The sequence below is a fragment of the Sebastes umbrosus genome, chromosome 8, assembly GCF_015220745.1.
Source record: "Sebastes umbrosus isolate fSebUmb1 chromosome 8, fSebUmb1.pri, whole genome shotgun sequence".
NCBI lineage: Eukaryota > Metazoa > Chordata > Actinopteri > Perciformes > Sebastidae > Sebastes > Sebastes umbrosus.
The window spans coordinates 19,355,982-19,379,854 of NC_051276.1; the positions used below are offsets into that span (position 1 = coordinate 19,355,982).

The 23,873-nt window shown below is 41.3% G+C and overlaps 2 protein-coding genes and 1 long non-coding RNA gene across 12 annotated transcripts in view; 2 read left to right on the top strand and 1 right to left on the bottom strand.

The window, feature by feature from the left end:
• The window catches only part of kiaa0825 (KIAA0825 ortholog), a 127,969-nt gene extending 113,340 nt beyond the window's left edge, over positions 1 to 14,629 (bottom strand). For 3 of the 9 annotated variants that reach the window (XR_005207863.1, XM_037777647.1, XM_037777646.1), the window contains exons 1-2: positions 14,053 to 14,629; positions 9,904 to 10,040 (exon numbers count right to left, since the gene is read on the bottom strand). Coding sequence is in view for 8 of the 9 variants with exons in the window: in XM_037777647.1 (XP_037633575.1) it covers positions 9,904 to 10,034 (131 nt within the window). In the remaining variant the exon portion in view is untranslated. The remainder of the gene's footprint in view (positions 1 to 9,903; positions 10,041 to 14,052) is intronic. The other 6 variants (XM_037777645.1, XM_037777643.1, XM_037777641.1 and 3 more) reach the window with 6 other exon arrangements.
• Positions 1,257 to 10,511, top strand: LOC119492845. The gene is made up of 2 exons (XR_005207864.1): positions 1,257 to 1,364; positions 9,945 to 10,511. It is a non-coding gene; the product is annotated as an uncharacterized LOC119492845 (long non-coding RNA).
• A 16-nt stretch (positions 14,630 to 14,645) lies between the features above and the next one.
• slf1 (SMC5-SMC6 complex localization factor 1) overlaps positions 14,646 to 23,873 on the top strand; it is a 34,108-nt gene continuing 24,880 nt past the window's right edge. The window contains exons 1-14 of one of the 2 annotated variants that reach the window (XM_037777656.1): positions 14,646 to 14,870; positions 15,272 to 15,383; positions 16,086 to 16,164; positions 16,291 to 16,516; positions 16,610 to 16,763; positions 17,253 to 17,381; positions 17,502 to 17,567; positions 18,047 to 18,193; positions 18,403 to 18,572; positions 18,698 to 18,832; positions 19,846 to 19,999; positions 20,154 to 20,313; positions 20,574 to 20,719; positions 21,385 to 21,494. In XM_037777656.1, the coding sequence (XP_037633584.1) occupies positions 15,273 to 15,383; positions 16,086 to 16,164; positions 16,291 to 16,516; positions 16,610 to 16,763; positions 17,253 to 17,381; positions 17,502 to 17,567; positions 18,047 to 18,193; positions 18,403 to 18,572; positions 18,698 to 18,832; positions 19,846 to 19,999; positions 20,154 to 20,313; positions 20,574 to 20,719; positions 21,385 to 21,494 (1,787 nt within the window). In that variant the 5' untranslated portion in view covers positions 14,646 to 14,870; position 15,272. The remainder of the gene's footprint in view (positions 14,871 to 15,271; positions 15,384 to 16,085; positions 16,165 to 16,290; positions 16,517 to 16,609; positions 16,764 to 17,252; positions 17,382 to 17,501; positions 17,568 to 18,046; positions 18,194 to 18,402; positions 18,573 to 18,697; positions 18,833 to 19,845; positions 20,000 to 20,153; positions 20,314 to 20,573; positions 20,720 to 21,384; positions 21,495 to 23,873) is intronic. The other variant, XM_037777658.1, reaches the window with a different exon arrangement.

Here is a 23,873-nt window from a genome sequence, read left to right on the forward strand (position 1 = left end):
TATCATCATGTTTGGCTCTCCCTCACTCTCATTCAGTGTCCGTGAGAAGACAGATACAGATGCATCAACAGTAATGAACACAGACATCGATATATATCAGCCTGTGAGTGTGTGCTAAGCATCTGGTTGTGAAGCGGCATCGGCAGGCATCTGAGACACTCGCTTCTTGGCGTCTCACGACTTACTCCTCCCCTTGATGCACGCACACACACACAAACACACGCACACACACACGCACGCACGCACGCACGCACGCACGCACGCACGCACGCACGCACGCACGCACGCACGCACGCACACACACACACACACACACACACACACACACACACACACACACACACACACACACACACACACACACACACACAGCTCTTTTGATTTTAACAGACTGCATCAGCTATTTCGTTCCCCCTTTAATATGACAGATTAGAAATGACATCTTTGGGCTCAACATGTTTAGTCATTTCCATGCAAATCAATGCATATATATTTGGCCATGTAAGACAGAGTGTGAGTGTGTGTGTGTGTGTGTGTGTGTGTGTGTGTGTGTGTGTGTGTGCGCGCACGCGTGCGTAGGCCATACATACCTGCATAATTAAACATGTTATGTTGTTGTGAATGCTGTGTGACTGTGTGTTTGTTTGCCTGCATCTGTGTGTGTGTGTGTGCATACAGTAGACGTAGGGATGAAATGATTAACCGCACAATCGATTGGTTGATCAACAAAAATCAATTAAGAAAAGATGATAATCAAATAAGGGTAAAAGGTTGGTTTAATACATCACTTTGGTCTCTGTGAACTTGCAATAAGCATTTGTTGTGACATTTTAGGCGCTACATGATTAATCAAATATTCAAATAAATAATCAATAGATAATAAGAATATTAATTAGCCGCAGAACTACTACATATCTTGTCTTTCAGACTTGTGTGTGTGTGTGTGTGTGTGTGTGTGTAAGCGTAAATGATACAGAGCCAAAGTGCCATTTCAGACAGCTCATCCCCTACCGCAGCCCTATAAACTGCCTCCTGCCTGCTCCTGGGCCATGAACGCATCCAGATGTCTTGCAATGGCAATACATTAAATAACCGTTCAATCTGACACACTTTCGTTTCAGAGGGGGAAAAACGCAAGGGGAATAAAATGTTATAGACTGTTACAAACCGCCATCCTCTAGGTTGAACACTGCCTAATGCTATCGTTCTCTCTCTCTTTAACTATCTCTTCCCCTCTCTGTCTCTCTTATTCTTTAGGCAGGCCAGATGATGCAACTCACTTTATACTCTCTTAACGCCAACATGCTGACTGACAGAAACCTTGACTATAAGGTGGGTGTGCGTTTGGAGTGATTTGAAGCCAGGTAATATTTGTTACACAAGTGCAGAACCTTTATTAAAATAGGCCTTTATCATGTTTTTTTTTACCCTGTGTGTTTGTTTCTATGTTCCTGCTTCTTCTTGTATAGGAAAGATATTGCCTTAACTTGTGACAGACTGTGAGAGTGCAGCAACTCTTAAGTATGCTTGCCCAAAGCTCACTAGCTGTAAAACACAGCTTCAGCAAGGTCGACACATAACCAGCGTGGCTCAGGATCGCCGACGGCACTGTATGTAAAATTAACAGACACCACTTTAAACAATGCAAAAGACTGTTTAAATGCTGGTTTGTTTCTGCATCCTCTGATTTTGCTTTCTGTGAGGAGAATATAGCAATCTCAGTTTAGTATATTCTACCAAGGCTCCAAAATATGGAATTCTCTGCCTTTACATTTTTTTGAACATGTCTCCAGAGCATTTTAAAAGGTCCCTGAAGTCACTTCTTCTAACCAACCAATATTTTCCATATGGACTACTTATATAAGCTGGGTCCAACCAATATTTTCCTTTGTCATACAAGTCTAAAGGCCTACTATGATTATTGTTTGATTCTCGTTTTTTAATATTTGTGTTTATTTTTTTCTCTATTTTCTGTTTATCTTTCTTGTCTCATGAAAACTATATGCCATATCACATGAGCGTATGCTCTTAGTTTAAGTTAGTCTTTGACAGTGAATTATGAATGAGTCTTCTTGATATTTGTTAACAGATGGGTGTGTATGTGATGCATTGTATTATTGCTTATGTATTAAACTTTGTCTCTGTTTTTTACGATGTTTTACTAAGTCTTAAATTATTGATAGATACATAAAAATTGTGTATTTTACATTAATTGATAAAAAAAATATTATAATTATGTATGATTAATATTAATTAATCATATATAATTATAATAATATATTATTCAAAATAATTGTTTCATGTAATATGCTGCATGGAGAATGCTACTTTTCAAGCCCCTGGAGGGTTTTTAGGCAATTCTCCTTCACATCCCCTTGCAAATTATATATTGTATCTTTTTCATTTCTGACTTTCTGAGAAAATGTATTTCTGTATACAGTATATATAAAACAACAAAACGTTCTTATTTTTCTATATCATTCAGGGTAGGTAAAATATAAAGAGAAGAAATACATTCGAAAAAAAAATGCAAAAAGTAAGATGTGTTCTGAATTTAAATTTGAACATAGATTTCTGTCGTATGCCATGTCTTGCAATGAAACCCTGCTGTAGATTAAATGGCAGCACGGAGCCCTGTATGTGTGTTTATAGTACGTCATAAATGTGGCTGTTCATTCTGGGCTCCACCCCAGGACTTCACATAGACAGCAGGTTTCAAATGGGCCTCCATCTGTATAGCTCACTTTTCACCGGCTCTCTGAAGTTCATTAAAAGCAGAAAATGTAAGTAGACTACACTATGGATGTGAACTGGGCGGCTTCTCTCTTGTTGCTCATGCAGTTTTATAACAGAATTGAGGTTTTTAATTTCAGATTAAGCTTCCTATAGGACATCCACCTCTATAGCCTGGGACTCCGCGAGGTGTTTAGAGCGGTCTCCGGGACTCAATTTGGCCATATGTGGACTGGAGAGATTGTTGACTTGAAACCCATATGAAGCCATAGACTACGACAGGAAGAGAATGGCTTCTGGGCTTCATTCTCTAGTTCATCTCGCTCTTGCCTTCACTCAACAAAACAATGTACTCTAATGGCTACAGCAACAGCACTTGCCTCTTCAGATACATCCTCAAGCCTCGCCTCCACAGTTTTTTCTCTCACTATTTCCCCTCTTTCTTTTCTCTCGCCTCCAAACTCTTACTTTCCTAATTTTCTTTTCCTTACTCTCGCCTTTCAATTACCCCTCCTTAGGGCCTTGTGCTGTAAGTTATAAAGTCAATGTGGATGGTCTGTGTCAAGAAGTCCATCCGGCTCTCTACAATGTTGCGACCTTTTGCCCGCCGGTGTAAAAGCTACCTGCAACCCTAATCAACTTGGCCAGGATTAGCTCCGAACCTGATGACTTCCACTGCCGGCAGCTCAGACGCCGAGGAAAGAGACAGAAAGAGAATGAGAGAAGAGGGAGGTTAAAAATGGGTGGAAAACAGAGGAGTCACAGAAAATAAAACCATTCAACTACCTGAGTAAAGACGACAATAGACGAACCCGTAATGGCAAAAAAGCCGGAGCAGAACTCAACAAAGGGGTTGTAGAATGAGAAAAGAGGCAGAGGAAACTAGGAGGAAAGGATTCTTTTGGCCTCTTGACAAACGTGTCAATCATCTTACCCTAACTGACACACACACACACACACTTGCACTTTCACTGCTGAAGTGAAATCTAATTGTTTTTCAGACCGGTCTAGCTAGACAGTCGACACCGCAAACCGCGCTCCCCCCCAACCTTCACCACCGCTGAGAGAGAAAGGGAACAACCGGAGGTCTTTTATTAGATATGATGGCACATTTCACAGCTCCCTGACTTACAGAAACCCAATCCCGCGATTAGTCAGCGCTTTGACGTTATCTTAAGTTCCTTGTCAGAATTAATTTAGTGTGGGTGGGCTGCTGTGGGGCTGTCTGTCTGTCGCGCTCCGCTCGCCTACAGGAGGTGGTGGAGGAGGGGGGGGGGGGGGGGGTTGGAGGAGACGGGGGCAGGAAGATCCCTTTCAAATAAGCCCCAGCTCCAGTCGGTGCCAAACCAGCCGCCTGAGAACTAAATATCTCTTCCATCAAAGGGCCCCATTCTGCGAGGGGAAGAGCGGTGAATGGGCTTGAATGAACAGGCTGAAAACAGATCCCGTCCTGGCCCAGCCTGTCGCCCACTTAGTGCCCTCAGCCCTCAACCCCCCAGCCGCCCGGCCAAGTCAATGACACCGGAGAAGCGATACAGCTGATATACTAACTTAACACACGTGTCACGCACAGCTAAACACAAAATCAGCTACATACTGCGAGGACTACAGATCAGTATTTTTGCTCATTGGGAAGGAACCTTGCACGATATTTTACCGTGGCTGGCTTTCAACTTGCACACATGCACTAAATCCTGATTATCAGACACACTCACACACACACGGAGAATCAAATTTAAAAGTATTGATATTGTACACTGATCAAGATTGGCAGGCGACCAGTGAGAGCTATTTGCCTTGCCAGTGTGAAACCAGAGGCCTGTCTGCAGTCTCCAGGCCTCCGCTGACACTTCATTAGAGGTCTTTTCCTGGTAGCCCAGCGCTCCCCGCTCGACCCTGAACCGCGCCACTGTCCCATCTGATGAAAACTAATGGATTACAGCATTTCAATTTGGGGGAGCCAGCTCCGTTGTCAACCTATCTTAATCTCCTTCAATTAGGGTGCAGCTCTTAGGCAAATCTCTGACATCTGAGAACTGGGAGCAAGCCAGTCACTCTGACCCATAAACTGGTTGAAGTCCTTCACGGGTGTGGGCAGCTCTGTCTCCACCATCTCCCGGTTTCCCTTTCCTCTCCTCCACTTCCGTAATTTGTCCCAGACACTGATAAGTCAATTAGGCAGCAGGTGAGTGAGCTGTGTGTGTGTGTGTGTGTCTGCAGCCCACCCTGGTTGAGGCGAAAAAGAGGCCTTTGCGAGATTTTGTTTGCTTGGATGTGTCCCGGCAGTAAAAGGGCTGTCCTGGAGTAGTCTGGGAGGAAGTTAGCGGCAGCCTGACAGACACTGACCAGTGGTCCCCCGCGGCGAGAGGAGGATTGCCTTATTTTTAGCCCCATTCTCCATTATCTGGATGCTTTGTTCTCATAATGGTTATCCCACTCCCATCTGCAGGAACACAAAATAACCCTTTAATGCTTAGAAAGCAGAAAAATGGCCCGGCCTTCTGTAATAAGCCTTGAATTACCTACCCAAGGGTTTTCGTTTCAAGATGTGGAATCTTCAATTATTATGTTCCCATTTAGAAGGAGGAAGGAAAGAAAGAGAGAGACGGGGAGGGAGACAGAGAGAAAGGAAGGGATGAGTCCCAGACACTAATGGTGCCAGAGTGAGGCTTTGTTCACTTGCTACATTTAGCCTGTCCTTCATCATCTGCCCTCAGCCTCACAACGCCACAAACGATAAAAGACCTGAAATATAGATTTCTCCCCCCGTGTCTCTCTCTTTATCAGTCTATTTGTGCTCTCCAACTACTCCCGTCTGCCATCATTGACAGCCGTCTATATTTCAGTCTTCAGTGACGGTGCATGGGGGGAGAATCTAATTTAAGTTGCTACACAGAATTTTCTTCAATAACACATGATGACAAGATTGTTAATTAATGAAATTGAACCACAGAGAAAGATTCTTCTGTCAGTTTATGTGATCAAATACTTGACCCTACATTTTTAGGAACATTGTAAGATCATTCTTAAAGTTTGATCATGGCCTCTTTATGAATCTCAATACAGTCATCTCAAACCAACTTAACCATGAATACACACTACATTTGCAAGCACATGACAAACCAGGTCATTGAGAGGAACTAAGGGAACCAGGCATTCCTGGAATTAGACATTTATTTTAGTTGAAAACAAATCCCTTTATTATATTTTTAATTATTTTAAATGAAAAGTTTCAATGTTGGAATGTGTTTGAAATCATGCACACTCTTAACCCGGATAAGTTGACTTTACTAGAAATTTGCGTGGAAACCGGTTGCACTAAACCAGTTAAGTTTTGACATGTCAAACTAAACAGGTCAAGTTGAATCAACTTAGAACCTTAATTGCACGAGTTGACATAATTAAGCTAACATTAGTAGTCTTTACTCAAAAACTGAAGTTATATGAAATTATTATTTTAAGTTAAATAAACATAAACATATGTAACAAATGACAAAAAACGTTTTAGTCATTTCTACTTAAAGTCATTTGTTAATACAACTAATGTCTTTTCTTCTAATTTAATGAATTATACTATTGTGATTTTGAGATTTTATTGTTTCAATAAATATCATTGAAGGGAAGAAATGAAACAATACATTTAAATTTGTCAATGTTTTTTATTGATAACAAATAAACTTGTTTGAAATATGAACACACAGCATTAACATTATCTGCTATAACCATGTGAATGACTGGATACATATAGACAGGCATTACAACTGTATAAAAGCCTCTAAAACTCCAACTTCACTGGATAAAAAGAGTTAACTTTGTTAACTATGTAATGTACAAGGTAACGGGGTGATTTCCCAACAATGACCTGCTAGCTGTACATTATCCTGCTTATTACATGGCTACTTACTTAAATCAAAAACACTACAACGTCCGATGACAGAACTCAGCCATAGCTGCGGTATATTAAACATAGCAACAGTCTGCTATAAAGAAATCGACTATTCAACAAAGCCGTGTACTAAATCAAATGAAGTACATACATACACTTCTACATCCTGTACTGTAGAACACAAGTAGGTGGATAAGCTGAGCACCTTATGGATTTTGTGTGTGTATTTGTGTGTGTAGCCTCCTTTGAGACCAACATACCATTTCTTTACATTGCAAGCTGGTTCTTCAAGGTTTGTAATCTTGGTTTTAGTTCACTGTGGCCCAATGTGAGAAGTACCTGTTGGATGAACTGGAAGGTGAACTTCATAGACTTGGGGTAGTTGAGATGCAGTGCATATGAAAGTCCAAACAGAGGGCACATCACTTTCGGGAGGTCTTTAATGTTGTCCATCACAACTTCACCCTCAATGATGACCTTCAAAGAGGCTGGACTGAGATGCAGGAAAGATGCAACCGCAGCACCTTCAGGCTCAACCTGGAGGATTCCAATCTCAATGTGGTGGAATGAGTCATCATCATCAGCGTCTTTCATAAGCGATATAAACATGAGAGCACAATTATGACATCTCTCATTTAATAGCCATGCAACGCAATATAAAACGTGTGTTTTCTGTTTAAAAAGTTGGCTACAAATTTAGATAGCAAGTACTACTAACCCATCTTTGAAGTGGTGACGTCCGGTAACGTTTCCAGTCTGACAAGGAGCTCAAAGCTGATATGCAAGTGGTTTGTTAACATGGCGTAGAACAGAAGTGCATATTTAACGCATTCAGTATGGACAGAGAGCGTACGAAGCTACGCGATAGTCGGGTGCTTGCATCCAGTTAGGACACGGTGTAACAAAAACCAGTATGCAAAAGGTAATAAAGGAGTGTATGTTGAAGTACATGGAATTTACTTTTGTTTTTGGTATTGACTACTACATTTCTGGTATCGTGACATCCTCAATTGCACAACTAATACAGTAGCACTTTCTGTGACATGTTGTCATTACATAAGCTGTAAAGCAATGCATAATGTGTATGAACCAACCTTGGTCTATTGTAAAAGCTGCGTAAACTGCTGCACAATGTTCCCGCTCTTGGATCGAAACATCTCGACAAGAGGAAGACTGTGCCGATCGATGCTTTCATAGAATTCCTGCTTGAGGTTCTTGCCCACAATCCTGTTGAACTCCATGGCCACCTGAAAAATACAGACAATGTGCCGGTATTACATTTCAAGAAAAATAATGCTGTGGCTGGAGGCGACAGCGTGAGATGAGAAATCTAAATTGATCACACTTCTTCACATGAACCCGTAATGACAGAATATAAGAACACTTTTAGCTCAATGTTAGCTCAATGTTTAACTAATAACCAACTTAACTAACTAATTATCTCGTCCTTTGAAAGTCAGCTAAGTTGAATCAGTAACGTTACATTAACCACATCACATATAGCTTAGCTAGCGTTAGCCACATGCTAACAATTGTTACAGCTCTGCTACACCAACGGCTCGACATTACCCAACGACCGACCGTCGGTAGCCCTAGCTAGTATTTAGCGGTGTGTCTCACACTTTAGCTAACTGTAGCTAACTGTAGCTCACCTGCGGTCACCGCCGTGGTCTTTTTAATAACGTTAATTAATTTCCCCTGAAGGATATCAGACACACTCACCATTCCACGACGTTGCTTTCAAACACAATCCACAGCTCTCTCAGAGTACCCGGTGCAGCAGCAGAGAGGAGAACAGGGGAGACGCCGGCACCCGGTCGGTAACGAGACGACAAGGTTTCTCTCTGCAGAGTCCCGTCTCTTCACAAGACACGGAAAACCTCTGTTGGTCTGGTGAAGCTGCAGCATTTATTTCTGCACAAACATCCACTGTACGAACTCTTCTGCAGTGTGGAGTGAGCGCGCGTTCACGTCTAGAGGTGGAGCGAGTACGCGAGAACGCGCCGATGTCTGAGTGAAGGCAAGCAGGCAGAGGAGCGGGGACGCCGGCCACACGCAAGCGCGCATGTGTCCCGACCCGGTACATTTATACGCTTAAAAAGTTACAAACAGTCCCTTTAAAAGTTGAATTCAAATAAAATCTGGGTTTACAATGCAGGCATTTTCAGAAGTAAGTAAGTACATTTACCATTCATTCTTCAAATGAGTTTTTTTAAAAACACTGATGAAGGTACTTCAAGTGTGATTGGTAAACTGGACGTCTTCATTCAGGAGATCGACATGATTGAACTTTGTGAAGTGAGATAAGGAGAAAGATAGGAGTGGCAGAGAGAGAAAGAGAAGGTAAAACATAATATGGATGCACCTTTCAGCTCAAATCCTGATTTCATATTTCTACCCCTGGAACACTAATCATATTGCTGCTATTGTAAACAATATTACTGGTGTTTTTGTCAGTCATGCAGGTTGCTCCTCTCTTTAAAAGTATTCATGCTAGTACATAGTCAGCATAAAGAAATCAGAGCCCTTAATCTTTGTACAGTATGAACAACTTCTGCAGATATGACCATTTTCTTAGAAGTAATATAATCCATCAAAGTAAACATGAAGCTTTAATTGTGTTTTGGCTAGGGCGGCCCCCTCTTAGTCGATTAGTCAAATAATCTGTCGTTTTGTCTTAGTCTATTAAGATTTCTTTAGTCGATTAGTCCTTTTTTATGCTTCTTTCATGCTGAATTACTTATTTCCAACAAACTTATGAGCACATCTCTGGTAAACACAAGATTTAAAGTGGTGCTTTTGTGTGGTTCTTTGTGGAGAAACTCAGTTTTACAGATCTGTCGATTAAATCAACTAACCGATTAGTCGTCAAATCCGTATGAGTTTTAGTTAACTAAGAATTTCTTTGGTCGAGGACAGCCATAGTTTTGGCAAATTAACTGTTTAACATTTATTTCATTGTGCCAGCGTTGTGTTTTCATACTAAATTGTACATTACATTTCTTTCCGCCTGTCATTCACCTGAGAGTCACAGAGAGAAATGGAAGGCCCCACCAGGAAATAATCCCTAAAAACACAGTCTGCTTTAAAAACTTTACTGTCACGTCCGTGTCTTCTTATTTGGCGCTTTTTTGTCAGCTGGGACACCAGTACTTAATTTCAATCTGGCTTTGATATTATAAAGTTTGAATTATTAAAATGATGTAAAAGTGATTGGGGGGGGACAAGTGAAAGTCAAATAAAAGTAGTAAAACTCTGAAGTTCTAATTTAAGCTCCGACTGACCTGTTGGCATTGAGATTGAGTTTCTCCTCTGTGTCTTTTAGGAGCTGCTCAAAGTCCAGCTCACTGGAAACCCCGGGAACCAGCAGCTCCACGAAGGCATGGTCTGCAGGAAAATCCCCCGGCCACTCCATACTGCTCTGAGAGAGAGAGAGAGAGAGAGAGAGAGAGAGAGAGAGAGAGAGAGAGAGAACCTTACTGTATAACATCAGAAAACACTCCACATGACATGTACCAATTCATAAAGCAAAATAATGAGAAAGACAGCACTGGTGTCGGGATTAAATAAACAATTTAGGCTGACACCAAATAACAGAGATTTGGAGTGTATTATCACAGCTGTCTGTCAAGAAACTGAACATACACACACACACACACGCAGTTATGTGGCGTATAATAATTTGAAATCTCCTCAAACAGGAGTCTTATTAGGAGGCACAAATCAATTGCACCTGAAACAAAAGGAAGCTTATCATCAACAAAAACAGTTTCTCCCAGTTGCCCTCATCTTTCCTCAGACAATCATTTTGCAGTAGGAGGACCCCTGATCAAAATGCATTGCCTCAGCCGCCAACCATTTCCACCTACTGACACTACAGTGAGTTAACAAAGCTAAAAAAAAAAAAAAAAGTAGACCAAATAAATAAACAATGAGGTGAGATGCTCTTCAGTCGAGGCTTTAAATAAACAACTCATCTCCTTACGTCTCTGCCACAACTGAGGGCCACCCCCCCCCACCCTCTACCCTGTGGTGCTTAACGCTCATGCTAACAGCCAATCCCACGCCGGTGCCGCGTTGCTGGGTCTCATATCAACATTGTCATCAACGCGAGTCAAGTGGAAGGTAATGGAGAGTGTCTGTGTCAATTTGGCTTTCTCACACTCCTCCGCCTCTCGCCCCTTCCCCTCGTCATCTGCTCTGATTTTAATAATCCCTGTCAAACTCCAAACAGCTCCCCGTACTCCGCTCCGCTTCTTTGCCGCCGCTGCATACAGTCTGTGCCACTCTCCCTGACAGGGCAGACAGGAAGCTCAACATTCATTTAGCCTGCACAAAGGGAGGCCTGTCCAGCTGGACAAATATTATTTTCCTCCGCTGACAGCCTCGGCAGTTAAGCTTGTCCTTTTTATTATTTCTCCCTCTTCTTCTTCTTCTTCTCTCTTACTGTTTCCCCTCATCATCATGCTCCCTCTGCGCCACTGTCTGAGAAGAGGGTCTATACACAGCAGCCACTGCTGAAAGGGAATAAAATTTTAAATCCATGGATTAGGAACTCAACATTGTAATTATTTGGGCTGAGCCAGACAGCGTGTGTGTGTGTGTGTGTGTGTGTGTGTGTGTGTGTGATTTTGAATACTGTTTGTGTGTGTGCTGTCTTCAACACCATACTCCTCTTTATGAAAGACAGACAGACAGACAGATGGACAGGTCTGGATGTGTACACTGTACTGTTCGTCTGCTGGGTGTCTACCTCCTGGTCTGCCAACATATCATCTGTTATCTTGAGCGTGTACATATAAGTGAGCGTGTGTCAGGATTCTCCAAGCAGCACACAGGGCCTCATTAGTACTATACTTTAAATCATCCGGTCTCCGTTGTCTTGTCATTAGCTCTTTACAAAGCAGATGTTGGAGGAGCCCCTGTGTGTTTCACACTGTTGCAACAGGGACAACTGGGCCAGGCGCTGAGACGCTGCCTGCCTCAGACATCCACTCCACAGCCATTAGAAAAGGGGAAGAAACACACACACACACACACACACACACACACACACACACACACACACACACACACACATCACAGTCCAATCTCTCTTGCTGCTGCCTGTCTACCCCAGCTAGGCTAACACACAGGCCCATTTACAGTAATGAGTTTGTCCTGAAATATTTAGCAGCGCGTCCCCCAGGCCGTCGCTTTAAAGCCACTTAGAGCATGTCAAGTTAAAGTCAACATTATTTTAAAGGGGGGTACCTAACAGTCTGCCGTAAAGGAAACATGATAAATTAAATAGGTGAATATTCTTAGATCACAATACTGCTGAGAACTATCTCATGCGTACCCAGGGGGGGAGCACGGCTTCACTGTTACTGTGGTCCTTCCACACTGTGCTTCCTTTGACTGATTTTCTTCTTTACAATAAGTCCTTGTCTGCTTAGCGATGGGTTTTAGTCTCATCCGATTTGATATACTGATAGTTCTGCTCAAGTTAGGAGGCACTAATCTTGTTTAACATATTGGTCACTTATTTCTTTACTGTAGGGAAATATGTGTACATAATGTCTTCTTAAAATATGTTGTGTAAGACTGTTGGAACAACTTGGCATCATCGTAACAAATGCCCCTGTGATTAGCCTCCACCGAGGGAATGAATAATACATGACTTAATCCTGATATTACTTGTCATTGCTGTTTTGTGGAATAATCACCATCATTCAACAGTATTAAAGTAGCCTGAGCAATGAGTCAATTACATTAACATTAATATTGAAAAACAAGACAATATTGCCACACTGGAGCAGCTCATATTGTGTAGCTCATTTCATCCAAACTGTCTCCTTTCATGAACATTTACTGTAGGAGAACTAACATAATCACAAACAGTTATATTGGTTGTATTTGTCTGTCAATCTGTCAAGTACAAAGTAAATATATCAATACATCATGAACTGCAAAGATGCACAGTGCTCAACAGGGATGCAACTAACAATTATCTGTACTATCAATGAATCTTATAAGTGATCAATCTTTTAGTTTGTAAAATGTCAGATAATAGTGAAATATTTACGAGACCCTTGAGTGAAATAACTTAACTTAACTCTTAATTTACAAAAATACAATACTTAATAATACTTAATTTATGACTTTTGTGATTCATTATTAATTTATTGATTATCAAAATTGTTGCTGATTACCTTTGTAACCTGTCTAATAAATTACCATCTTAATCATTTCAGCACAAGGGCTTAGAAATCCATTATATTCTCATTTGGTAACATTTTATTTAAATATTATAACATTTTTTTCTTGTATTTTTTTTGTGTATTAACCACAAATATAAATTGATAGGTGTAAGCAACATGTCACTGAGATACTAGTCAAGCCCTTGACTTTTACTTGCTTTTCATGCCATGTGACCGGACTTAGTGAGACACATCCAGACCTTGTAGATCAGATGTGCGATTAACTATTAATCATTTCATCCACAGAGCTTCAGAAAACAGTAAACAAAAAAAAAATGCCCATCATAATTTCTGCGACCATAAATTAAAATTCAGATTTTTCCGGTTTTGTCCAAACAATAGTCTAAAACCAAAATGTATTCAAAAAATATAAAGCAAATATCTGGTATTTTGTTTCACTTGTGACATAAATGTTTAATCAATTCATGATTATCAATTGAACTCTGACATCTCCTCTGTCTGAGTTGAACGTGCAATGTATGTAATCTACTGTTACGGACATGTGCAATAACATATGCTGATCACTTTGTGCAATAATTATATGATGCTGTGCAATAATTATATAATTATCTGACGGACACTTTGTGCAATAATCTGGCACAACTGTAATCTGGCAAAACTGTCATCTCATCAATATATATTCTGTATTTTTATATTTTATATTGTATTATCTTTTATATTTATATTACACTATCTCTTTTTTTTATTATTGTATAATCTTCATTAGCACCTATGGGATTGTCACAATCTAATTTCGTTGTACTACACAATGACAATAAAGGGCTTGAATCTTGAATCTTGAATCAAAATTGATTAATATAACCCATTTGATATTATATTCTCACAGTGTTATCCAGTATATTCTGGTGTTGAACATAAACACCTGTTTGTAGATGTAAGCAACACATCAATGAGAGAGAGAGAGAGAGAGAGAACTTGGACTGTAAGGTTAAATGCAGAGCTGTTTACCTGCTTGTTGTGGTATTTGACCATGTGTGACACAAATACAGATCTTTAAGGCAGCTCGTCTTTGTATAATAAAGACTTGCCACTGTAGCTACTTGGCAGGTTATCAGTTTCTTTTTACAAAATGTGGTGGATAAACATGATGGTATAACATAAACATCTGCACACACATGCAGTGTTACTTTGAGCGACAACACATGAAGGCTATCTGTATCTGTATCTTACCTTTCACCAGCTCCTTTATGTTCATCAATCCATGACAGGTAGGGAGAATATGACCCGCGTCATAGCTCTCTGTAGCTATGACAACAAATAAACCACCACGTTAGATTACTGAGATGTGAAGCTATAATCTACAGCTGTCACTAAAAACGTACAGTTTTAGTAAAACAACCGTGCGGTTTCATAAGCAGAGCGTCTCTGTCAGAATCAAGTTATTGTTATGGATCGATCAGACATCCCTGTTAATCAATCAGTGCTGTTTTGTTATCCAGTTATCGCCGTTACTTCCGGGGACAGAAAGCGTCCGTGACAACGACCCGGAAGTAGCTCTATGAAAACTTCCGCTCCTTGGAAGAGTCCAACTGACAAACCAAACAAGGGGGGGATTACTGTATAGCGGTGGAAATATGCGTAAATTGTACAAACAGTAGTTACAATTGTACACCACACATAATTTACACACATTTTTACGTCCTTTCAATCGAAGTCATAATCATTTAAACGTTGCTAATGGCTACAAAAGTTTTTACTTAATAAAAAATGCCCCCCCTCTCCAGAATAGTTCGCTATGCTGTGAAGTTGTCAACACATGGCGGATGGGCGGTGAATTCGCCCGAAGGATCTAAACACACATATCGATCTGTTTATTATTAACACTAATGAGCAAAGTCGCCATGTATTCGTGAAGTTGAACATATTTTTGGAAGAAGAAGAAGCAGCTGATACAAAACCCTGGTCACGTTATTGGATGTCGGTGTCAGTGTCAGAGTTTTGGCGCGCCTGTGTACGTAAACTGGGAGGACTGGGAGTCATCATCAAAGGTACCAGCTGTGTTTAACAACAACTGGGAATACTGGTGAATTAACAAGAACCAATGTCGATTTGTGGTTATATTTAGTCAACCCTGAGACTGTCAGAAAGTTTTACTAGGCTGGACCCATATTGTTTTGTTTTGTGGTCAAGTAACTGTGTAATTAACTCAATCATTATTTTTTAATTAACTTAATGAAATCAAATGCCCAAACATATCATTAAAAGTCCTTAATACAATGCAAATGTTCCCCTTCCTGCTTTCCCACCGGTGTTGTACTTGTAGGCAACCCAAGTCATCCAGTCAAACAAGAATTACAGCATTGATGTTCTCCAAGTGAATGGGATGAACTTACCTCATCGTTTACACATTATAGACTTGAGAGACTCACGTGTTCATTTTCCTCGTCAGGATGGCGAGCTGCACGCACGTTTTCCAGATCTCTGGGATCAAGATCAGGGAGAAGAAGAGAGTTCTGGTGCACAGGATCCAGCAGCTGGGTGGAAAATACATAGGAGGCTCAGTGAGTAGAGATATCCACATTTTATACAGGAATAGGCAGAGCTTCAACCACTTATGATTAATTTACTCCCCCCCCCCACCCCCCTGATGTGTCTAATGATTATTAACTGAATCCAATGAATGTTCTATCAATCCATTGAATGAATGACTTGTCTGACATTATGTCTGTCAGGTATTACATCATATACTTTTAATCTCCTTTGCATTCCTATGGCAGCCACTTTCTTGTGAAAGCATTTCACTATATTACAGTACCAACTGTAAACGAGTGAATAAATCATTCAAAGTTGCTGAACTGTATTCATTCACAGGGAGTGGCGGTATTATTGTAAGCATCATCCGTTGACTGCCATGCGTAGCTAAAAGTAGGAAAATGCTGTGGGTTTTTTGGTCTTTGTGTTCTTAGTAAACAGAAAAATGTGCCTCTGGCTGACAACAGTTCCTCTTCTCTGTCAAACGTGTGCAGCTCCTGTCAGGTCGATGTGTTCACACTGAGGGAGATGTGCTTTATAATGTAGTACTACTGTCGTTACAGTGAAACACAGTTCTTTGCAATGAGCATCAATTTCTATTATTTGATTTTATCACCCAGCCAAAACAACAGGAATATCACTTATTTATTTTATAATGTATGAAAACCTAGGTCTGCCATTTATTATTGTGTGTTACATGTCATTAGACTGACGCAGTGATCATCCTCTAGGTCTATCAGCACGCCAGCACCCATCTCATAATCCCTCAGGTTTTGTCCAGTGAGAAGTTTTTGGCTGCCTGTGCTGCAGGTCAGTCATGATTATTATTGCTTATTATTAATGATGACAAATAATTCATATCTGATCACCCTGATTATATCAAGACTGCTCATCTAACTGGACTACTGACACCACTGTTCTCTCTTTCCCTACCAGGAAAGTGGGTGGTGACTCCAGAATATGTGCTAGACAGTTTTAAGAATGGTTCCTGGCTCCCAGAGGGACCCTATGAAGTCACCATTTCCACCGGTGCCACGTCTTCCTTCTGCCCTGTCAGGCAGTGGAGGGAGAAGGTGGCCAGTGGGAGGCTAACTGGGGCCTTCCAGGGCTGGAGGGTTCTTCTAATGGTCCAAGAGCCCACCCGCAGGGCCATGTTCAAACGGTGAGGGGCCACACAAAACATACTTTTATCACCAATCACAACAATCCGCCGTCCGTGTATGAATAAAATGAGTCCTACTTTTATCTTTCCCAGGCTCCTAAAAGCAGGCAGGGCCAAAGTGTATCACTGCCCTCCTCCCTCTCACGCCTCCGTCACTCATGTCATGGCTAAACCCGTCACAGAGGACTCAAAATCCCACAATGCACCTTGCTACCCTGTAAGCCACATTGTCCAGCACCTCTTTGGGGTAAGTCAGACTAGTTTATGTAAAAGATATGGTCTTAATTGATTGTCATGCTTCATGTTATTCTCACTTCTTTTTACCATTTAATTTTTAATATTATATGTGGTCTTCAGTTATATGTGCAGTCAGTGCTCAAGTCTTAAAGGCTTTTATTGGTCTGATTGGATACTCAAACCTATTACTTTCACAATTTATATCAAAAAAAAAATTTAAATTAAAACTTAAAAACGTAAACTTTAAGTTTACGTTTTTAAATTTTAAGAACAGTGGGCTGCTGTGAAGTGCCCGGGGAGCAACTTAGGGGTTCAGTGTCTCGCTCAAGGACAATTTGACATGCAGACAGTAGGAGATGGAGACCAAACCGCCAATCTTGTGGTTAACGGACGACCTGCTCTACCCACTGAGCTACAGCCGCCCCAAATGTTGGATTATTGGCTTGAAAATGTTGTTTAAAAGTCTAAAACTGTCCGCGTTTTTTTTTTTCTTTGGCAGAGCAATTGTGTGGATATGAAGTTCAACATAACGGATGATGATCCAGCAGAAATGAAGAAGGACCGTTTTGTTGATGGGGACTTCTCTAAGCTGGAGACAGAGCTCCGGGACTACGTCATCAAACAGGAGGTGTGTATGCGTGTGACAGAATGTTGCGGAGAAACTCTTAGTTACTCTACGTTCTGCTCACTTGAATGACCTTTGTTTGGCTGTGCTGTATGTAATTGACATTGGGGACTTCTGCTTTAGGGCCGGCCGAGATTGTGCTTCCTTGAATTTCTGGGTTACCATGACCCGTACCGTCCACAGTCCCAGGTAGACATGCGCACACACCCACCCACTCCTGATCACTACCATACATCTCTAAAATAACTATGTGTTTCATCAAGAAGATCGGGTCATTCAATTTCCTTTTATGTCATACATTTCCATGGAAAGTGACACGTAGAGCAAGGGCGCATCATACGCAGGTCACCGATTTAACTACCACTGTCAGCTGATCTGAGAGTTTTGATTGGCAGGCCTATTAACAATACTCTCCACTGTCCTGTCCATACCTTACCCAAGTGGATCTCCATCCGATTGCTATTATAAGTGCTCGTGTGTTTCCATTCTGTACTTTCTGAATCCATATGCTATTTGCCAGTAACAGACAGCCAGAAATGACCTCTAGGAACTTTTGATGCCCATTCATTTCCTATTTCCATTACCCTCCTGCCCTCTTCTCTCTGCCGTCCGTCTCCTCCTTTTCCATATACCGCCTACGTTTTGTCATTGTTCTCTTATTCCTCCAGGCTACAGAAACAGACTTCAGCAATGTTGATAGTATGTTAGAGTGCGGCCTCTTCATTGAAGCCTTGGACTCTATCAGAAGTGCCGTGTTCCCAGGCCTGCTGCCACCAGCGCCCTACCTGATCTCCCTCTTAGAATACGCACAGCAGGTAGGACCAGAATTACCAGACAGCAGAAAGTCCCACCTGCTGCTGCATGAGCCTCAGGGCCTGTATAAAAGTATAACCTGTTTCATTACATTTTCAGAATTTTGGTAGCTGCCTGTCATTGGACTAAACTGTAATTTGATATTTTTACTGTTTTACTTTACATCCAAATGTCCTAACCACTCAACTGTTGTCTGTTCATTATGTCACAGGGTAACGCCACATCTGTCTTCCTGAAGAATTTCCAGCAGGTCTTGTCTATCCTGCTTGTTACCAACCCTCCCTGGCTTGCTCCCAGCACAGTGAAAAAATATTTTACCCAGGTGTTGCAGTGTCCTCGGTGTAAAACGGGCCTGTGGCCTTTTCTAGAGACAGCCATCAGGTAAAACTCATATCACCTGAGATGTTAGGAAACAGATACTTGAATCTTCTTTTCCATAAAAAATAATAATAATAATGTTCTCATATATTAACTGTTTCTCTCTATGTGTTTGTATATTCCTTCAGTTACTGCCTGTCCAGTGAGGTCACTTGTCACCCGCTCCCTGGACCTGCCCTGCCAACACTGTTACATTTCCATCATGACCTCCTGGCATTTTTCTTCAAGCTCTTCCAGGGGGAACTCCACTCTATCACCACTGGGTAACAAATTCCCTATATACAGTGTGGGAAATGGGGCGGGGCGTTTCTCCTTTCTGTTCATCAACAAAGTTCCTAATCCTTTATGAGTTACCTATTGCAGAAATCCTCAACAAATCATGGTGTTTTAGCTGCTGTGTGCTGCAGCACGAAGGTGTTGCAACTGGGGCTGCCAAAGTCAACGCTATAATAATGCGTCAATGCAAATTTGTTTTAATGCCACTAATTTCTTTAGCGCATTAACGCAACCAATCTTCCGGAGGTTGTAGTGGGCTCAGTTTAAAGCTGGAAGGAGTTGCTTGTCGCAAAGGAGGTTAAAATAACACTCCAAACTGTAGAAAAGGAAAAACTGGCATGGCCATTTTCAAAGGGGTCCCTTGACCTCTGACCTCAAGATATGTGAATGAAAATGGGTTCTATGGGTACCCACGAGTCTCCACTTTACAGACATGCCCACTTTATGATAATCACATGCAGTTTTGGGCAAGTCATAGTCAAGTCAGCACACTGACACACTGACAGCTGTTGTTGCCTGTTGGTCTTGAGTTTGCCATGTTATAATTTGAGCATTTTTTTTAATGCTAAATGCAGTACCGTTTGTGTTGTTAATTGATGTCCAATAATAAATATATACATTTGCATAAAGCAAGCATATTTGCCCATTCCCATGTTGATAAGAGTATTAAACACTTGACGGTACATTTTGAACAAATAAAAAATGTGTGATTAATTTGCAATTAATTGCGATTAATCATGAACAATCATGCGATTAATAGCGATTAAATATTTGAATTGAGTGACAGCCCTAGTTGCAACACATTTTTACTTACTTGAATGAAACTAGATGTATAATATTTTTTTCAGTTTGCGCTTGTCTGTATTTACTTGAGAAGCCTCAATTATTTGCTGATACTTACTTACTAAGCTGCATGTAATATTGACTACACATTGATTTAAAAATGCCACTGTTTTTGTTCCCATAATGAATCGTCCAATTTACAATTTCTCTGGCTCAGGGATTTTGTGCTGCCGGAGGGAACAGGAGTCTCTCAGGCTTCAGCATCCGAATCTTTGCTGTACGGGACATTCTGGACTGTGTGGGAGCGCTCCACGCTGTTGTCCCGAGCTGTGAAACAACTAACCCAGCTCTTGGTACAGGCTGTCGTTGAGGTAATTACTGTTGTTCTCGTGCATTGTTATTGTCATTGGATGGTGTGTTGCATCAGCCAAGACAATTGCCAGTGTGGTCAGATTTGTAATCAGACCAGAAAAACAAAGTCACTCCTACTCTTAGAGCTTGCTAACTTGTTTATCTCCGCTGAAGGACTACGCTGAGAAGCAGAGGCTGCATTTGGCTGACACCCTGCTGGACCTCCTATCGGTGTTGGTGGAGTTCTGGTGTCAGCAGCACTTCAAGCTGAACCAGAACCTGGTGGAAAAGGGCCTAAAAGACCTCGCAGAGCACTTTGCTGTTATCAGCCAGGGTATGAAAATGAAATGCGAATATGCAGTGAAATACATAATATGCAAGTAATTCAATCACAATATTTAGGAGAATAATTACTATTATTGTTTTTGTATTTTTAAACATACTGCACTACTGTGATGCCTGGATTATGGAAGTGTTTTTTTGTCTTCTGACCGTGGCCAAATTGCCTTTTCTTTTAATCAATTTAAATCAATCAACCAATACATCCCTGACAGTATGTTATCTGACGTATTTTCCCTGTGTTTTTCGCTGTAGATGTGTCTCCGGTGGTTCTAGCAGAGCTGGTTGTCAGCATCCGCTCTACCAGACTTAAGCTGGTGATAGCAGATGCCATATTCAGGAGTCTTTGCTGCAGAAATGGATTCACAGTTGGAGATGAACACCTCTCTTTTAAGAAAATGGTGTGTGTTTGTTTCTTGTTTCTTCACTCAATTTCACCAGACTGTATTTATTTTGCCATTGACAGGCTTTGTCATAATTTTAGGCATGCATGCACCTCTTACTTGTGTTAATCACAATAGTCATGTGCTGCTTAGTTCAGTGAGTCATGAAGACGTTAAGTGACATTTTGTAAAATGTAACTTTGTAGAGTTCAGTTGGCAGCCTCTTTTAGTTCAAATCATGTTGCTTTGAAAGTGATTCTGGCAAAATAAGAGCGTACAAGATCTTAAAATTCTGATTAAACTACACACACACACACACACACACACACACCAACGTTTATAAAAAATACAGCAAATAAAGTAATTGAAGAAAATGACTACGTTATTGATTTAAAAAGTTTCTGATAAATACACCACTTTTAATCATTTAGTTTATTTTTCCCACTGTGCTTTTGTGTTGCGCTAAAAAGGGATAAAACACAGATTTTCTGCATCAGTAAACTTGGCAGCGTGAAAATTGATATAGATTATATTACAGTTCTATGCTACAGACACAAAAATGGCTGATGTGATCTACCCATTATATCACCTAGCAGTAGCACATCTGGCTTTCTCACTCACGGTTGATGTCTTTGTGTCTAACCTTGTGTGTGTGTGTGTGTGTGTGTGTGTGTGTCTGACAGGTGCTGTCCTACCTGCCTGTTCTGGGAAGTTTAGCTCAGAGTCCCACCGGTGTTCGCCTCAGGACCGGACCCACCTCCCACAGCTGCACCAGCCAGGGGACCAGCTGCAGGTCAGTTACACACAGCTGTCCGTCTACACCACTAGTAGTCTCTCAGGTACATTTCCATAAGAGCCTGAGGCAGAATATGTGAAGACATACATGCAGAGGTGGTTAGTCTACATTTTAAACTAACTTCAACATAGTTTTGACCCTGCAGGTACTTTCTCATTTCAGTGTCTTGTACTAGACTACTTTTTAAACCTTAAGTTAATTTCCTTATGTTTAAAAATCAGCCTGGGGACTTTAGATCATTACTATGTTATATTAAGTATATTGCTCTTCTCTCTTGTAACTCTGAGGCTAACTCTCTTAGATTTAGATAGGCAGGAGAAACCTTGAGTGTAACCCTGTTTTTGAGACTCAAATGTCAAATCAAACACTTCCTCTATCATTGTGGTTTGTTGCTTTCCCAAAAGTTTCTTTAAGGCAAAGTGCACATGTTTGTCCCTGTTGCAGCTACTTTACTTTTTGACCTCAGAACACAACATTTTATATCTGTTTATTTAACCTTTATTCAGTTCTCACCATCAAGTACCTGGTGCTCCTTTTAATATAGTTTCTATTGTGTAATATGTTTTAGTGCAAACCAAAGACACATTTTTGACTTTTGCACACAAAAAGTAGACAATTAAGTATTTTCTGTCCTATTCTATTTCTATACATATTGCTGGTCAGATGTCTCTCAGGCTGTGTAATAATAAACACCACTTTCGGTTATCCCGTCAAATTTAGCTGCATCTGTCTTTCACTTATTTTTGAATCTTGTTTCTTAGCTTGTGTGTGTGTGTGTTTTAAAATATCAGAACTATTCAAGGAGCAGTCTACTCTGCCTCCATTGTCAGGTTTCCAACCCAAAGATTTAAGGGCAAAACGGGTGAAAATGTACAAACCCGATGAGAAATGTGAGTGAAAAGGGAACAAAGGAACACCTGGAGAGAGGATGAGTGTGTGTGTGGGTGGGAGGGTTTGGGGGGTGAGGAGCAGAGATGCATGAATGGAGGGACTGAGGGAAAGCTGGAGAGAGGCAAATGGAGGTCAGACGGAGCGTGAGGAGTTGGCATGTGATGGGTCATGCCCAGGTCTGATCCTATCAGTGTGTGCTGGCTGACAGGAGGGGTGCAAAGGGAGGTTAGACCCCCTCATCACACACACACACACACACACATACATGCAGTGCTGAGCTTGGACAGGAAGCCGACAGATAGACAGACTAGGATATCCCATCAGGCCTTTGTGTCTTCCCTTACGACCACCAGCTCTCAGCCTTCGCCCCCCTTCCTCACCTCTCTTGATCTACCCTCGCATACTAAATCCCTCTCTGAATGCAATCAAACACACACACACACTCTCTCCATACTTGGTATCAGACATCTGCTGCTCCACCAGCAGGTAGTTGGCCTGGAGAAGGGCAGGAGCCTCCAGGGAGTGGGTTCACGCGAAGGCTACTGGTTCATGCGCTGACCCGATCCCCTCTCTTCCCTCCATCACTGCTTTTTTACTCTTCCTACTCTCTGCTTTTCCCCCACAGTTTCAAGGCTTCAGTTTGTTTTGACACAGACGTGATGGGGGAACGGAATAAAACAAGGAACGCAATCTGCGCGGATGAGATAAAGAAATGCCAAAGGGCATGTAAAATCATTTGACCCTGAAAGAAAGAATGAAATCAAAATGACAAAGCCTGTGATGAATTGAGAACAGAAACCAAAAAGGAAATCTTGTTTCCTCGTTTTTCACGCTCGAATTCATGATATTATACATATTTTCAGTGATGTTGACACTCTTAATCAATTAACACATCTTCCGTTGAAGCATTTATGAGCCTGGCACACTCCTCAATCTCTAAGCATTTTCAATACAATCCTCTATGTTGTCGGAGCTGCTATAAATAATTTAAATATTTTATGTAAAGAAATCAACTATATTTATTGTTAGAGCACTTGTCAGTAATTCACAGTCCTTAACAGGATAAGACGTGAAAACAACACGTCTGAGTTTAAATAGCACAAATGTGATTGTGCTTTCAATAGAGAAGTACTGGTTTAAAATGGTTTCAGTTCCGTTTTATCTGCTTTCTCAAACCGTCGGTAGAACACAAGACAAAAATCCTGGCCGGATGTTTGGTATTGGATTTATGAAAAGAGCAGGAGCAGGTCATAAAGGTTGAGAGGAGCCACATGACCCCTTTATCTTTCATTTCTGGCTGTTAGAACGCATTAGGCTGTTATACTGTGACTCAAGGCTGCTGTAATGTGTGTGAGATGGCGAGTGTGCTTCTTCTGCACCAGCAGACAGGCTGGCATCAGGGCACACGTCCAAGCCATACCAAGCCGACAGGCCGGCTGATTGACCGACTGTTTAGATGGCCGTTTGACTTGCCGGCTGGCTGCG